Source organism: Glycine soja, chromosome 7, assembly GCF_004193775.1.
Source record: "Glycine soja cultivar W05 chromosome 7, ASM419377v2, whole genome shotgun sequence".
NCBI classification, from domain to species: domain Eukaryota; kingdom Viridiplantae; phylum Streptophyta; class Magnoliopsida; order Fabales; family Fabaceae; genus Glycine; species Glycine soja.
Genome location: NC_041008.1, coordinates 955,403 through 971,565, shown reverse-complemented (window position 1 = coordinate 971,565; position 16,163 = coordinate 955,403). Strand labels below are relative to the sequence as shown.

The window sequence follows — 16,163 nt, the reverse complement described above, 5'->3', positions numbered from 1 at the left end:
GGCCTCGTCTGCCGTCCTTCCCCGGAGCTCCCTCTCTTTCGGGAGGCCCCCACCTTCCACAACGGCAAGGAATGCTGCTACTCTCCCTCCGCCACCATTAATGTAGCCATGACCCTCGACACCAACTACCTCCGCGACACTATGCTTCACCATAGCATATTATTGTTGTTAGGACCGCACCGACGACCAGTGTGTTTTCGCACCGCACCTTGGCTCTTCATATCAACACCATAAAGCTTGGCTATGTCGTCAACCACCACCAGGTCAGAGTCCAAATATATCACGTGTTTCACGTCTTCTGGTATGGTATCGGCAAGGTATATTCTGGCGTAATTCAGGGGCTGGTCCAAGGCCTGTCGAATGGACTTGGATATCTTGTCGCGGACCCTGTTGGAGTCAAACCGATAAATCTTCATCTTGAGGTAAAGGAAGGTGGACTTGATGCTAGAGAAGAGTTCGAGAGCGTCGTCATGGGCGAAGAGGAAGTGGAAGACCAGGTTCTTGGGGCACGTCGAATGTTGAAGCATGGAGAGCATCGCGGCCATGGTGTCGCGGAGGTAGTTGGTGTCGAGGATCATGGCTACGTTAATGGTGGCAAAAGGAGAGGAGCCGCAGTCTTCGCCGTTGCATAAGGCGAGGGCCTCCCAGAAGAGAGGGAGCTCCGGGGAAGGACGGCAGATGAGACCGAGGCGAATGGCAAACATATCACAGAAGAGGCAAGGTGCGGTGGGAAAACACACCAATTGTCGGTGCGGTCCTGACAATAATAATTTAATGATGTTAAACAATTTTAATGGTAAGGACTTATTTGGAATTAAAAGGTAAACTGCAATAACTAAAAAAGTCATTTATTAACTATAAGGACTAAAATGAATAAATTTGAAAACTATAGGGACTAAATAGGTAATTAAACCTAAAATATATTTAAATACATATTTAGAGAAGGAAACATAATAACATCCAAGTATTGAAAAGTAGAGTTTTAATTGCGCAAAACACTCTGGACCCAATGCTTGAAGATGAAAACAATAAACTACCATCTACATTTAGTTCCAACATAGGAAAACTAGGAGGAGAACATCTCGAGAAAAAAAAAATGGGATCGAGCCTTTATACCCCGATCGTGTAGGGATGAAATGATGTCATCGTTAAGCAATTATATTTTTCTCAATACTTGGTTAATTTTATAGTGGTTTGCATCAAAACAGTGATTGTTTCTCCACGTCAAATTCACCATAATGTTCCTGCAAAAAGGAAACCATGTTGGGACTTCAACCAAGTTTTCAATCAAGCTTCATGGTTCATAACAAAAAACACAGGCTCAGAGAGAAGGGATAATCACATCTAGACCTCCAAAAGCATACGGACATTCCTGCAAACAATGGAGAACATCTCTTAATGAGAATAATTGTTGCACACAAGAGAAGACGTTGTGTTCCTGTGACGCCTCAAAGAATTCATGGGCAGTGATTTATGAAGAATGAGCCAACAAAAAAGTAATATATATATTCTTTGGAATATATGTGGATCTTCCACACCCATTTAAAAGCATTATTGTGGTTGCAGTTTAAATCGTAAATGATGTCAAAAACACTACTAAAAAAGTGTTTTTTACTACACGTATTTAAAGTCGATTGTCGAAAAGCAATCGTTGTTTGGGGGGGGGGTAATTTTGCAAATACTGTCAACATTTCAAAGACAATTTTCGCTAAGCTGTCTTTCAATAGCGTAAAACGAAGACGATGGTAATTTTACGTGTGGTCGTTCCTCTCCTTTCACTCGTTGTATTCTTGTTCTCTCTTACTCACAAATTTATCTTTAGAACTTGAAACGACAACCACTTTCCTTAGCACCATTCTCTTTTGACAGCATTGAAGGAGTCGCCATAAGCCTGACTCTCGACGTTGAAGATGTTTTTCACTTTCACAATGCTCCTTCAAATATACGAGTCATCTAATTTCATTTTAGTACTAAATAAAATATTGTTCTCAAGATATTTATAAAAAATATTATGGACCCACAAAATCATTTTTTTTTTGTAAGAAAGAGCAAAGAAAGGTCCTTGATATCTTATTAATTTCCTCGCAAAGGCCTTTGGGCAAAAGAAAGTTTGCATGAAATAAACATTGTATGGTTCAATCAAGCAACCTTGCATGGAATAAAATATTTATTTATTATAAATTTTAATTATAAAATATACTCAATATATTTTTAGACCAAATACATTTAGGGTCCGTTTTGTAGTATAATAGCTATCCTATCTAAGTTAATACATATTTATTATCTAATTATATATATTTTTCATAATATAATACTGTCATATTCCGGAAGTTGCGAAGGCTGATATGATTTAGTAGAGAGTCGCGGTCCAACAAAAGAAGAGTCTCGTGGGGTTGGGTTCGTCGGCTGGCGCAGTGAACACGAGAGAGTGGGCCAGACAATCTCCTCTTGCTCTCGCCCCAAATATAAAACCCCAACACACAGAAACAAAGGCCTCAATATATTTTGTTTCGTTTCATTTTGCTCTTTCTTCAAGCCAACCTCTTCCCAACTCTTTGTTCCTTTCTTCCTCTCACTCTCACCATGATTACAGGTCACACACCTTTCTCTCTCTTTTATTCTCAACATGCTACTATTCCTTTCTTCTCTACGCATTCATAGCCCTTATTTCGATGCATTATTATTTCAATTTTATTTGCTGCTGTTATTTTTTTTATTACTTTTACTACTGTTCGAAATCTAAGAGATGCAGCGTTGGTAATTTAGGGTTTGTGCTAATGAGACAAGGAATTTCTGTTCATTTTGAATTCTGACGAGGTGTTGTCTTTTGAGCTCGATTTCTGGCTTTCTTTATGAAATTAATCTATTTTGTGTAAGCTAGGGTGACTCAGTGTTATCTTGCTTGGATATGCTGTTTTCAAGTTCCGTGTTTCGTTACACTTTGTTATTATCATTATCCAGTGTTATCTTGCTTGGATATGCTGTTTTCAAGTTCCGTGTTTCGTTACACTTTGTTATTATCATTATCCAGTGTTCCTTGGAACTTTCGAAAGTGAAGATGTAGGTGCATTTCACTTCTTTGGAAGTCTAACTATGCTATAAGAATAGTGAGGAAATTACGACGGGTTTCTAACTGATTTTAAATATTTTTCATTGTGTATGAATGATTGTCTTGTTTTACATCTCGTAAAGGATGTTACTGATAGACTAAAATTGATTTTGAAAGATAATGATGGAGTTCCTTTTACTGCTATTGTCTTGTTGATTGTTATTTTTTTTAATCTGAATTCGTCATTCTGGTATTCACAAGTTCAACTGATCTTTCTCTGCAGTAAGCGTAAGATGGCAAAAGGAGATTTTCAAAGATGTAGAACTTGACACTACCCAGTCTCCTTATGTTTTTAAATGCCAATTGTATGATTTGACTGGTGTGCCTCCCGAAAGACAAAAAATTATGGTCAAGGGTGGTCTTTTGAAGGTAAGTAGATTGTTGAAGTGATACTGGAAGAAATAAGCAAACTTAGCCTGACCATGCTTTATCCGATTTGATTTTCATATTTCCTTATTAATAATCAGTGAGTTGATCTTAGTAGGTCTTATAAAAAGTTTCTGTATAAATAAGCTGGAATGAAGTTGTTTCAGAGCTCTTCTTTTTCTTCCTTTAATTTCCTCTTGCAATGCAGGATGATGCTGATTGGTCAACAGTAGGGGTGAAAGAGGTTAGGATGCTAGAATGTGCTTTTCGTTACCGTTCAACTATATTCCGTACATCTTTTCATTTAATAGATCTACATAATCTTCTTTTTCCAGGGTCAAAAGCTAATGATGATGGGTACAGCTGATGAAGTTGTAAAGACTCCTGAGAAGGGAACTGTTTTTGTTGAAGATCTTCCTGAAGAAGAACAAGTAGTTGCTGTTGTAAGTTTCAATTCTTAATTACACACACATATGTTACTTGGTAAACTGCAAATGGTTATGTTTTTATTTTTTGTGATAGCGTAGCTCTAAAATAGCGGGCATGAGTCATAAGCATCTTAACAGATGTATAATCTAACAATCTTGTATTTTTGTCCTTATGTTGTCAGTCATTTATAGAACACAGAAACAGTGCTATAAAAACTGGGTTGGGCCGTGTAGTTGAACCGGAAACCAGTGCTGGTCCAGCACATGACCAGATCGGTTATGCATTTGACCTGGTATAAACTGGTCCACCTGGTGCTTGGAACCGGTTCATCCGTTTTTTTTTTTATCTCATGACTTGACTTCAGTTTTCACTCTGGCATGTTAATCCACACACAACAGACATTGATCCATGTGATACATGCTTGACTTTTCAACTGTAATTAATACTCTTGCAGCACAAATTTTGTAAATATTAAAAAAAAAAAACAACACCAACAAGATTCAAACCTTGTACATTGTACTTGCAGAAGAGTTATTTTTAACAAGTGCCACTAAGCTATGCTTCCTTTTGAGTGGATGTAAAACAAATAATATATATATATATATATATATATATATATATATAGACACACACTCTTATATTATTTTTCATGTCACTTTATTTTACACCGGTTGGTGCGGTTCAATTAGTGACCCACTGGTCTGACCACTCATTCACTGACCCATTGCCATACACTAGTGTTTGATTAACATGTTCAGTGGGTCTTTGTTCTGCTTGATCCTCTAAAGATGTACATAGCATTGTATTGGTCAACCATTAAACACAACATCAAATTGGTTCTTAATAGTATATATGATATCAAATTGGTCCTTCAATGTCAAATTGTGCCATCACTTTGGTCCTTAAATTGGCAGTAATTTGGTCCTGAAAGGATGAAACACTGATGGAGTTTAATTAATTCTCATTGAATGACTAGTTTTATCTCATTGATAACTAGAGAAGGAATATTTTTGTTTTAGCATTTGATTTTTTTTTTCCTGTTGGTTTTCCTAGGGGCATACTGCTGGTCTTTTCAACTTGGGAAACACATGTTATATGAATTCAACATTGCAATGCCTCCATTCTGTGCCTGAGTTAAAGTCAGCTTTGACTAAGTAAGTTTTTTCTAAGACACAATTTGACATTTTGCTGCATTTGAAGCTGAGATGTGATGAATAATATTAACTTTCTTAGAATCAGTTATTCACATTCAGGACGAAACAATGATGTTGATCAATCTTCTCATCTGTTGACCATTGCAACCCGTGACTTGTTCAGCGAGCTTGATAAAAGTGTCAAGCCTGTGGCGCCAATGCAATTTTGGATGGTACATTATATAGTGTTCATTATATAACTAATTATTTGTTTATCTTTGTTAATTTGTTGTTTATATGATGCTGTATGTTTTTGGGTGGGAAGACTTTCATTTTTTTGAATTTTTTAATGTTAGTGATTAGTATGGTACATTGAAAATTTCATAGTAACACAGTATTGGGTAGTTTTAGATTTTCATTAAATTAAATTTCATAATAACTATTTTTTTTACTTCTTTTTGTGCCAATATATTTATGTTCTCCTTTTGAATGGACATAAATATGTTTGCACAAAAATGGGCATAAATATGTTGGCACAAGTTTATGGATTCAGGAATTCAGTTAAATTATTATTATTTTTGTTACTTTGTTCTTTTTCTGACATCTTTTAAATCTCAATTCGACAAGGTCTTAGGAGTATGGCAATATGGAGTTTAGGTTCTACCTTTTATTGTATCCCATATTAACCCTGGGTTGATAACCAGCCACCTCTGATGACTGTCGGTGTTATTTGGCCATCTGAATGTCTTCTACCACCCAATGTTTCATTTATTTAGATTGATGTATATTGTTGGTCTGTTATTGAAAAATTTATTCATGTACCTTTTTGTACCAACATATTTATGTCCTTTTGAAATTAACTTCCAAAGTGGAGACTTGTCACTATTAGAATGTGGTTTAAGAATATATTGATGTGTATCCTCTGCCACTTTTATTTTACTTCTTTTATGTCATTTGAGTAGGATAGCTATTCTCTGTCATTGTATATTGAAAAGTTTTATTTTCATATTTTTTTAATGGTTGCTTACTGCTCTGTTCTTGCCCTGGATTGCCAGGTATTGCGGAAAAAATATCCTCAATTTGGCCAGCTGCATAATGGAGTGTTCATGCAACAGGTTTTTAAGTTGCATGCCACCTTATGGAATTAGTTTTATTGCTCTAGTAGTGAACTGTATACCTACCTATTTTATTTTTCATGTCTAATAGGATGCTGAAGAATGTTGGACACAACTTTTATACACACTCTCTCAGTCCCTCAGATCCCCTGGATCTAGGTAACTGTGTCTATTTCTTGGTAACTGAATTGAATGCAATTGTGGCAGTATCTCACGATTGATACTTATATTGTTTAAAAAATGTGGCAGATTTAAATTAAATTACTAAACATTTGATCTCCATTCTCTTCACTTCTCACTTCTCTCTTCTTGACATACTGTTTGGTCAATCTAGTTTTGTTTAAAATACAGTCTACTAGGTTTTGTTAACTCTCCTGATTTATATATTACTCAATATTTATCATCCACTTGCATTCAGAATGTGAATTTCAATCTAACAAATTTTATTCTTTATTTTCAGTGAAAATCCCGATGCTGTGAAGGCCCTCTTTGGCATAGAACTTATTAGCAGGTACAGTCTAACACTTTCTCCCCAATTGTTGGCTACTAACGTGCAATATGTTAATTACATCCTCAAAGTACTCTATGCTTAATTTTTTGTTTTCATTTGTACCATTGTTCTAGCTACTATTTGTAGCTAGTCTAGTGATTTGACAGGCTTGCCTTGAATGTATGAAAAATCAAGTAAATTCTTTCTTTTCTTGATTTTTACTTGTAGACGTCTCATTGTCATGTTATTTTTTGCTATTTCTCATCCTAAAGCATGCTCTCTTATATCTAGTATCTAGCAAATTGTGCCAGTGGCATATTATCCACGTATTATATTTTTAGAGATTAAACCTATTAGTTTATCACAGTATGGAAGCTCATGGAATATAAATAAATACAAAGGCAACTTTTTTCATTGTCTGGGGATGTTAACTATGCTAAAGAAGTTGTTTGCTGGCAATGTTTTTGAATTAAATGCAATCAGGAATTAAGACACAACTGCTTACCAACTTTCAAGAGAAACTATTTATTCTATGATGCTTGGGTTGCTTAAAAAATATTGATAAGTATAGATTATATATTTGATAAATTAATATTTAATGCATATTTAAATTGAGGACAAGTCCTGACATAGCGGTAAAGTTATGCTTTGTTAGTCATGGGTTTGAATCTGGAAACGACCTCTTTTCATATTTTTATGTATCCATGATGTCAGTCTTGGCTGGAGAGAATTTTAATTTTGTTCTATGTGTGAACATTTGTTTCCTTGTGTAGCATTGTAGTCCTTGCTTTATGGAGCATTCTGGTTAGTTCAATTTATTATGAATTAAAAGTGACTGTACCACCAAAAAAACTACAAAAAAAAGAGAGAATCCACACTTTTTGAAGTTTATTAAAATGCTTACTGATGTCCATAAAATTGTATCCCGTTTAATGTAGTCATTTTGATAATAACTTGTTAGGATTCATTGTCAAGAGAGTAAGGAAGAAAGCTCAGAAGCAGAGTCTGTTTATTCACTTAAATGCCACATATCGCAGGAGGTGAACCATTTGCATGAAGGGATAAAACATGTAAGTGCTAAGGCATCTCTCTTTCCATTGACAACATGTGTGTTTGTGTGTTGGGGACCTTGGGGGTTGTTTACTAAGGATGTTGTTTTCTCCTTGCAAGTCTAACCCCCATTTTTATGTTTTTGTTTTGCTTGTCTAACTTTTTCATCCTTCTTGCTCTGTTAATCTGTCCATCTCTTCTCCCTACTATTCCAACCTCTTCCCTAGTTCACTCCTAAGATTTCACTGATAATTTTGTCTTGATAAAGTTGTATAACTATGCTATTATGTCAGTGAAAGTGCAATGATATGTTGGATTGCTGAAATTTACTTAAACTTATAGACCACAATAAGGAATTATTGGCAAAATTTTTGCTCTTTAGAAATCATTATCTGTTTAATGATTTTCATGCTGTGGTTAATGTGTAACAGCATATTCCTTATGATGAATACACTTTTCATGAACTTTTATTTAACCTAGTTGACTTTTGTAGGGGTTAAAATCCGAGTTAGAAAAGGCTTCACTTGTATTGGGCCGTAGTGCTATACACTTGAAGGAATCACGCATTAATGCCCTACCAAGGTTGATATTCTCTTTTTTTGAAATGATATTTCTTAGGATGATTTTTTCTTTGTTGTCATGTGATTTCAGTTGGAGTTTTTGAACTATACAAGTTCAAGCTACATTTTCTTGTATAACTTGCATCAAAGGTGTTGTTTATGGGACCATTCAATGCTAACTCAATGAAGTATGGATGGTGTTAAGTAACAATTCTAGTCATGAATGATTTTAATGTCTTATTCATCCCTTAATTCAATAGTCATTTGTGTTTGAAGCATGGATAATGCGTAAGTCCAGTGTACTTGTGCTGAAATTTAATGAAACTAATTGCTTGGTCATATAGTTGCTCTGATACCATGTGAAGAATCTAAAAGCTTAACATGTTTGTTACTGGCCCAATAATGATTCCACCCCCCCCCCCCCCCCCCCTCATAATAACAGGGACAGTGAGTGGGATTCAATTGTGTTGTTTATTTTTGTGTTATTTTTTCCCCCGTTCACCCTCACAATATAATGTCAAAACCATAATAATAAATTTAAAATTTCTTGTAGGCTATGACTGAAAATGGTCTAAATCGTAGATACTAGATAGGCTGGGTTTTTAAATTGACTGTGCCAAGACATCTTTCTACGGTCTATCATGAAAACAAGTCTGTCTAGTTTTGGCCGTACATTGTAATTCCTATGATTGAGTGTGGATGGTGTTAAGTAACAATTCTAGTCATGGCTCATGAGTTCTTATTTTATCTTCTTTAATATTACTAATTGAAATTTTACATCTCTATGTAACTATTTTGAAAGAGTTAAGATTCTATATAACTTGCAATCTTTCTCATGTATCAGAATTAAAATATTGGTTTGAGTTTGACAAAATTGGACCTCAAGATATTGGCCTTGTAATTGTTGAGATGAAGATTGGTTGTTTCTTTGTTGTGTTATTTCTTCCTTGGTAATTGCTATGAGTGATGTGATTTTCAACCTTTTCCTGTTCAAGGTACTTGACTGTTCAGTTTGTCCGTTTCTTTTGGAAGAGGGAATCCAACCAGAAGGCTAAGATTTTGCGGGTAAAGCTCACTATCTGCTTTTTTGTGTGTGTTTTTGGATAGTTATTGTTGAGTCGGACAAATTATCCTTGGAAGAATTTGTTTGCTTTCTGAAATTTATTTTACAATGTCATTGTGCTTGGTTATCTCAGAAAGTAGATTATCCTCTGGAGTTGGATGTTTATGATTTTTGTTCTGACGAACTTCGTAAAAAATTGGAAGCTCCTAGACAGGTATACTCTTTGTCTTGACATGAAAATCTTATGGTTGTTTGTAAGAAAAAGATGTTTGCTTTGTAAAATGTGTGGGCTTATATTCTCATTTTGGATATTGTACCTTCAGATCCTAAGAAATGAAGAAGGCAAAAAGCTTGGTCTGAAAGTGAATGAGAAAAGCTCTGTTCAGAAGGAAAATGATGTAAAAATGTCTGATGCTGAGGTGAGGAAACAGCCAAACTGAAACATCATGCTTGATATGCAGTAATTAATGATTGCCATGTTGTTTGCTAGCATAAGTATGAAGTAGTAATTTCATCCCATCTAACCAATACCCTCAGACACTTGTTAAGGAATAATTTTTCTTAAAAAGTATTATTAATGCTCTCCTACCATGATTTTCAATGCACTTCCATCATGATTTCCAATATAAACCTTAGATTTATTGATTTCTTAACCAGTTTTCTTAGGACACTGGTTAGCAAGATCCTATTGTATACGAGAAAAGTTAAACCTTGATTTTAGATTTACATTGATTCCATGTATCAATTATAAAAGCCATTCATTCCTAAAGCTGCCAAACTGAGAAATAGGAATGGTCATTTTGTTACAGTAAGTCCATTCCATTGAATCACCATTGCATATACCACATGCTAGATGCTGCTACCATACGCATAAATAATCACAATCCTTAATACTTTGTTTCTTTCGTTGATTCAGGGAGCAACAAGTGGAGGAGGGGAGCCATCTGTAGTTCCCATGGAGGAGGGTAAAAACCTGCAACATTATGCTACTCATATTTATTTATTTTGTTTTTGTTTTCTCAATCCACTTTCTGCTTTTTACTCCATTCTCTGTCTATAGGTGAAAAGGAAACACAGATGACTGGAATTTATGATTTGGTTGCTGTATTAACCCACAAGGGTAGAAGTGCTGATTCAGGACATTATGTTGGTTGGGTCAAGCAAGAAAATGGTTGGTTCTGGGAAACAGAATTGTGTTTGTAGTATCTGACTCTGTCCCGGTCTCTTTCAAGCAATAATATTAATTTTTGTTGTTGGCAGGGAAATGGATAGAGTTTGATGATGACAATCCCAAACCAAAACTAGAAGAAGACATCACTAGACTATCTGGAGGAGGTGAGGATATACAACAGAATTAGTTTGCCGACATCGATATCGTTGTTACTACTTCTCCCTCTCCCCTGCTACCCCCTCCCTTCTGCTTTCTCCCCAATTGAGCCTAGCATGATCGCCAATTTGCATATGCATATCTTGAACTTTTTTTCTTCCTTCGTAAAGGATTAGCCAATTTATTATATTAGGAAATCACAAGTGCATCCGTTACTTACATCAACTTCAAATTTGTTGTATGTATGTGTGTGTATATATATATAGATGAGTCTATAAAAAATTTGCTGTCATCTTTGTCTGTAGGTGATTGGCACATGGCGTATATAATCATGTACAAGGCTCGTGTTGTATCTGTGTAATTGCTAGGAAGAGCCGATTTGGTGTTTTACTTCAGAGAATCAAGGATTGTGAATGAGAAATGGTTTATTTGTTTTCTACTCCTGAGGTTTGATGCTCATTAGTCGGTATTTATTTCGTTTAGGTATTATATTTTTTTTAAAGGATGCATAAGGATTTGAAATGAAGCATGGTACCCCTGAATCTCCTTCCTTCCATCGACTGGGTCCAAGAGGCACTTGAATATCAAGTTACATACATTTCTGTGGTGAAAGCCTAGCCTATTATTTCTATGAATCAAACGCGAGAGCAACGTCCTTTATGAAATGCTTAGTGAGCATACAATACAGGATGAAAACTTGACATAAACATGTTTAATTTGATTATGATAAGCGAATCCTTTTTTTTATATATATTTTTAAATATTTTATACCCTTTGTCGTGGCATTTTGATTTGTTTTCTCTTTATGGTAATACCACTAATTAAATATTATGTTGAATGGTTTGTTTGTGCGTTTGTTTGTTTGCTTTTTTAACTTTAACATAACTTGTTTTATTAATTTGGGCCTTATTGATCTGTATCTTCAGGACATTTAATTGAGAAATTAATAACTAATTTTCCAAACTAAGAATCATGATAAAAATGCAATAGTAATGATTAATGTTATCATTTTTATAGTCTTTTTAAATGGTAATGGACAACAGATATCTTTTAGCTTCACTAGGAGTTATTGACTTGTAAACTCTAAACTTTTTATGTTTTGATTTTTATGGATAAAAAATATATATTTTTAACCTTCTCAAGCTTTTTAATAAAAAAACATGTTATTTACTAGTTAGAGATATTTTTTTACATCTAGATCCGATAATTGAACTTCTATGTGCTTAAGACAAGTTATTTGCCCGACAATCCTCCAATACGAGATATATGGACCAAGATCAAATCTATTTGACTTGGCACAATATATTAATCATAAAAGGATGTGCGTTGCACTTCATTATTTCAATCAATACTCTGAGTTCTTAACACAATCTCACTCCGAAAGAAAAATGCAGTCTCTGTTATCCTCAGCATCTCTCATCTTTCTCTACTTCTCTCCTCGCAAGCACAACAACAAAGAAAAAAACAAATTCGAGATCCGAAAGTGACGGGAAGAAGGGGAGTTCTGGTTCATCTACCCGATCCGAATCGTTCATGATTTTCTTCTTAAGTTGAGTATACTTTTATGATCCATGTTACTTTGATAACTTTCACGCCATCTTTTGTAACAGGATGAAAGAAGCTTTACTTCACAAAGTAAAGACATATGTTGACGAACGGCGTACACAGGTAGGTTGGTTTGATTACTGTATATGTCTCAAGGGAAACTTTATTTTTCATACTCCAATGATTATTAATTTTTCCAATATTTCAGCAATTGCAAGAAAAACTGTTAGAATATCTTAATATCTTTTATTTACTAGTATATCTTAATTTTCTTCTTATTCATTTTATCATTATTTTCCCAAAGTCATAAAAGAAAGACAAGCTTAATTATATACACAAGAACTTCTAAGTAACTTTCATACCATAACATTTTACTCAACATTTTTATTGGTGGTTAGGATTCTCTCTTCTTTCCAAAATTTCGACAACTAACTCTAACATGTTTGAATGCTCTAACATGTTTGAATGAGCTCTCTCTCTCTAAGATCATTAATTATTTTCATAATTTTTTTTTTCCAAGATGTCACTCATTTCATAACTATTTCAAGTACGTTGATTATGACATCCTTAAGTAGTAAATTACGAAAAAGTATCTATATTTTGTTGGTATAAGATCTCTCTAATTTTGATGTGACTCGTTTATTAGAAGAAAATTATTATTTTTGCGGTTCATATATCATAATCCTAAATTTTCATTGGCTTATGTTATGGTTCTTGTCCTAAGGACAGCTGGCCAATAAACAATAAATAGGAAAAATAAAATATTTTTATTTATTTATTTGTGATATCAATCATCTTACTATTTGATTATAAGGTTACTTTGCACAAAAGTTGTATGAACATTGCAATTGATTTTACATATTTTTTAACTATTGGTAAGAAATGTAAATAGAAATAATTAATTACAATTTTCAATTAACAAAAATTTATAATACATGTTATAAATTTTGGGGTTTCAGATTTTTAATAACTAAACCGTACTCTTGTTTAACTTAATCCCATTTTGCCACCAATAGTTTTTTTAGATAATCTTTTGTGCTACTTGATTTCTGTGTATTAAAGATTTTCTTATATTAAATAATATTTTGTTATGATATACTAATTACACAGACATCCATATGTGAAGATGATAGCAACACACAAGAGGAGACAGATGCAGTACTTGAGGCCCATGTGTGAATTACTGTAAGCTTCAGCCAAGAATGCATTGCCATAGAACTCGGAATAAGTTAGTTATAACCATTTAGAGGTTGTTAGAGCCTTTGTCAGTTTGTTAGTGATTTGTTAGAAATCTGTTCCAACAAAGCAGTGTATAAAACGCAATTGAAATCAATGAATTAAGGGAGATGAATTTGCATAACCTTAGTAAAAATAGCACAGGAGGTTCCTTGACCTCGAATCCAAGGAGTTCCTAATCCCTCTGCTCTTAACAAAAGATGGTTGAAATAATTTCTTCTTATATACAAGACAAGGCAAAATTCAGCGAGTTATTCAGAGTTAGGAGCACCTGAAGAAAAATCTCCATACATTCGTTTTGATGAATTTGTAGCATAAAAAAAGGGATTTGTTTTGGTCAACTGATTTGTTACATTTGCATTGGTAAAAAATATATGAACTCGATATGATAAGCTAGTGGCATCTTTTTGCGGTCAGATTAGTTTAGCATGTAAATCCAAATGCTATTTTTGAAGTTTTACATGGTCACGTGAATGTCTATTGAATTGATTTTTGTTTGTTTAGATTACCATAATTTTGTTGTAAGATATCCATTTCATGACTCGTTAAGAAATTTAATTGATATTTTTAGTGTAATTTATCTTCTATATATATATATATATATATATATTTACAAGGTTTAAACTTAAAATTTTGATTAAGGGTACCGAATTCAATTTCACTCATAAATAATCAATATATCTGTAACGAAACAAAAGATTTACATGATAATACCAAAAAATAGTCATTTAGTACTTTTTTAAATACATATTCTCTTATAGATTAATTATTTTGTTATAAAATCAGAAAATCCAAATATATTCTCAAAATTATAAAATTGCCTCTAAAGGTGAATATTAGAAGCAATGAGCAGTTTAACACATTATGGTTCATTCACACTAAAAGTGAAAATCAAATATTCATTATTTAATTAGGTGATATGGTTCAATTAATAATTTATATAATTGACGTATATAATAATTTAAAGTATTTATTCATAAATAAAATAATCTATCAAAAAGATTTTTTAGAAAGAATTTTGTTTCCCAGATTAATAATGAGAAATAATACGCAGTAACGTTAAATATCCATAGGAAAAGATAATCAAGCAGAATTGTATAGTAGTATATGAGCAAGATTATATCCTTAAAAGATACATCTTGTCTTTAAAATAAAATGAGAAAAAAATATTTTTTTTTACTTCATTAGCAAAAGTTGTGTAATATATGGACGTAATTTTGAATTAAACAATAAAGGATGGAAGGGAAAAGTGAATGAACATAAAGAAAGGTAAAACTATAATTTATAATCATGGGGGCACAACTAGGGTGTTTGTTGTTTCTGTCGTTTGAAGCATAAAAAGACAAAGAAAACTTATCTAAACAAGCACTAAAAAAAGGAGTTTAAATACATAACTAAATAACCAAAAGCATAATGAAATAGAAACAAACTCTAATTTCCTGAATTTCTAATATCATGCAAATCACTAAATGCCTCAAAAATAGCTTGGGGCTTCAAATTTTGAGAGTCAAATCAAGCTCCTTCACGTCTCCATTGGAAGGCATTGAAGAAAAACTGTTTTTTGCTTCACCAGAAATCTTGATATTCAAATCATCAGAACCCTCTATGATTTTATTCTGAGGTATTATTGAAGAATTGCTTGCTTGACCAAAATTATTCCCCTTATAACATAAACTAGGATTTAATAATAACTGTGATTGTGACCCTGAATTTATTACTGCTCCTTCTCTAAGTATAGGAAAAGCCAAAGGTTGATATGATTTGTGGTGCTGATAAAATCCGCTCCCTTGATCAGCCATCATCAAAGTTTGCAACTGATGAATGGTGGGTTGAACACTATTCAAAATCTGGTGCCTTGGCCATGCAACGTGTGACATATGAGGCCAATTACTATAATAATGGGGCTTAAAACGGGTCATGGATAGAGGTGACACCCCTAATGTTTTGCCACCAAATCCATAAGATTGGTTTGAATTAACAAACCCACCAACATATGAATTTTTGTTATAAGCAGAAGCCATGTTAAGAATCTTCTCTTTTTGTGCTGCTGCTCTCTCTTCCTTGTGTGCATTCTGATGCCCACCCAAGGCTTGGTAATTGCTGAACTTCTTGTTACAATACTTGCAAATTAAATCATTCTTCATTGGTGGTGACTTATTTGATGTTGATGCAGAAGCAGAAACTTTTCCATGATTGCTTTCTGCTTCAACATTGCTTTCCATTATTTTTTTTTATCTTGGTTGCTTTCAAAATTGCTTCCAAACTTGGAGAGTCTTTTTGCTCAGAGTAGGTTTTAGTGGTACAAGGTTATTAACAGCCGCTTACATATATATATATAACAAGTTTCTATTGAAGTAAGTAATCGTTGTTGTTGTTATGAGGGTTTTGTTTTTGTAATAATTTTGAAAAAAATTTATTTTCTAATTATCTGGTGATATATCTTAATTGTAAAGTAATTTATCCAGGGATATGGTACCCATGATTGTTACCCTGTTCCTTTATTGATAACGTGAAATTATATTCATAAATAGTAAAATTGCTTTAAATCAATATGTTTATTTTAATTCGTAGATGTTCATAATTTATTAGATTTGATTTTATTCCTTTTAAGAATATGCTAACCTTAAAAAATATAATGCAAATATTTTTTTTAAAAGGAAGATAATGAAAATAATTATGAAATTACTTTCTCTTTATTGTTCTTAGTATTATTATTATCAAGATTCATTCACTCACTTTT

The 16,163-nt window shown here is 33.4% G+C and overlaps 3 protein-coding genes across 4 annotated transcripts; 1 reads left to right on the top strand and 2 right to left on the bottom strand.

Moving 5' to 3' along the window:
• Positions 1-146: 146 nt before the first annotated feature.
• Positions 147-914, bottom strand: LOC114419205 (probable galacturonosyltransferase-like 4; the record flags this gene model as incomplete). Its single annotated transcript, XM_028384851.1, has 2 exons — positions 147-709; positions 881-914. Coding segments are annotated over 2 exons (597 nt in total), but the record flags the coding sequence as incomplete, so codon positions are not given.
• Positions 915-2,348: 1,434 nt separating this feature from the next.
• Positions 2,349-11,414, top strand: LOC114417957 (ubiquitin carboxyl-terminal hydrolase 6-like). Of its 2 annotated transcripts, none has more exons than XM_028383050.1 (18): positions 2,349-2,593; positions 3,333-3,478; positions 3,684-3,719; positions 3,811-3,918; positions 4,958-5,058; positions 5,138-5,270; positions 6,093-6,152; positions 6,244-6,311; positions 6,613-6,663; positions 7,604-7,712; positions 8,186-8,274; positions 9,248-9,317; positions 9,449-9,529; positions 9,639-9,734; positions 10,232-10,280; positions 10,376-10,486; positions 10,576-10,650; positions 10,948-11,414. In XM_028383050.1, exons 1-18 carry the CDS (start codon positions 2,584-2,586, stop codon positions 11,001-11,003), a joined length of 1,449 nt encoding a protein of 482 aa, XP_028238851.1. In that variant the 5' UTR covers positions 2,349-2,583; the 3' UTR covers positions 11,004-11,414. The 2 variants fall into 2 exon arrangements, with proteins under 2 accessions (XP_028238851.1, XP_028238852.1); XM_028383051.1 differs by having other exon boundaries at positions 2,351-2,593; positions 5,144-5,270.
• Positions 11,415-14,916: 3,502 nt separating this feature from the next.
• On the bottom strand, positions 14,917-15,645 carry LOC114419203 (zinc finger protein 3-like). The gene has a single exon (XM_028384849.1). The coding sequence runs from the start codon at positions 15,643-15,645 to the stop codon at positions 14,917-14,919; it is 729 nt and encodes a 242-aa protein (XP_028240650.1).
• Between the last annotated feature and the right edge of the window lie 518 nt (positions 15,646-16,163).

Excerpts from the sequence above, each read along its gene's own strand:
- LOC114417957 (XM_028383050.1), top strand. Across the intron at positions 6,664-7,603 it reads GGCATAGAACTTATTAGCAG|GATTCATTGTCAAGAGAGTA; the intron begins GTACAGTCTAAC and ends ATAACTTGTTAG. Across the intron at positions 9,530-9,638 it reads AATTGGAAGCTCCTAGACAG|ATCCTAAGAAATGAAGAAGG; the intron begins GTATACTCTTTG and ends TTGTACCTTCAG.
- LOC114419203 (XM_028384849.1), bottom strand. The coding sequence starts at position 15,645 with ATGGAAAGCAATGTTGAAGCAGAAAGCAATCATGGAAAAGTTTCTGCT.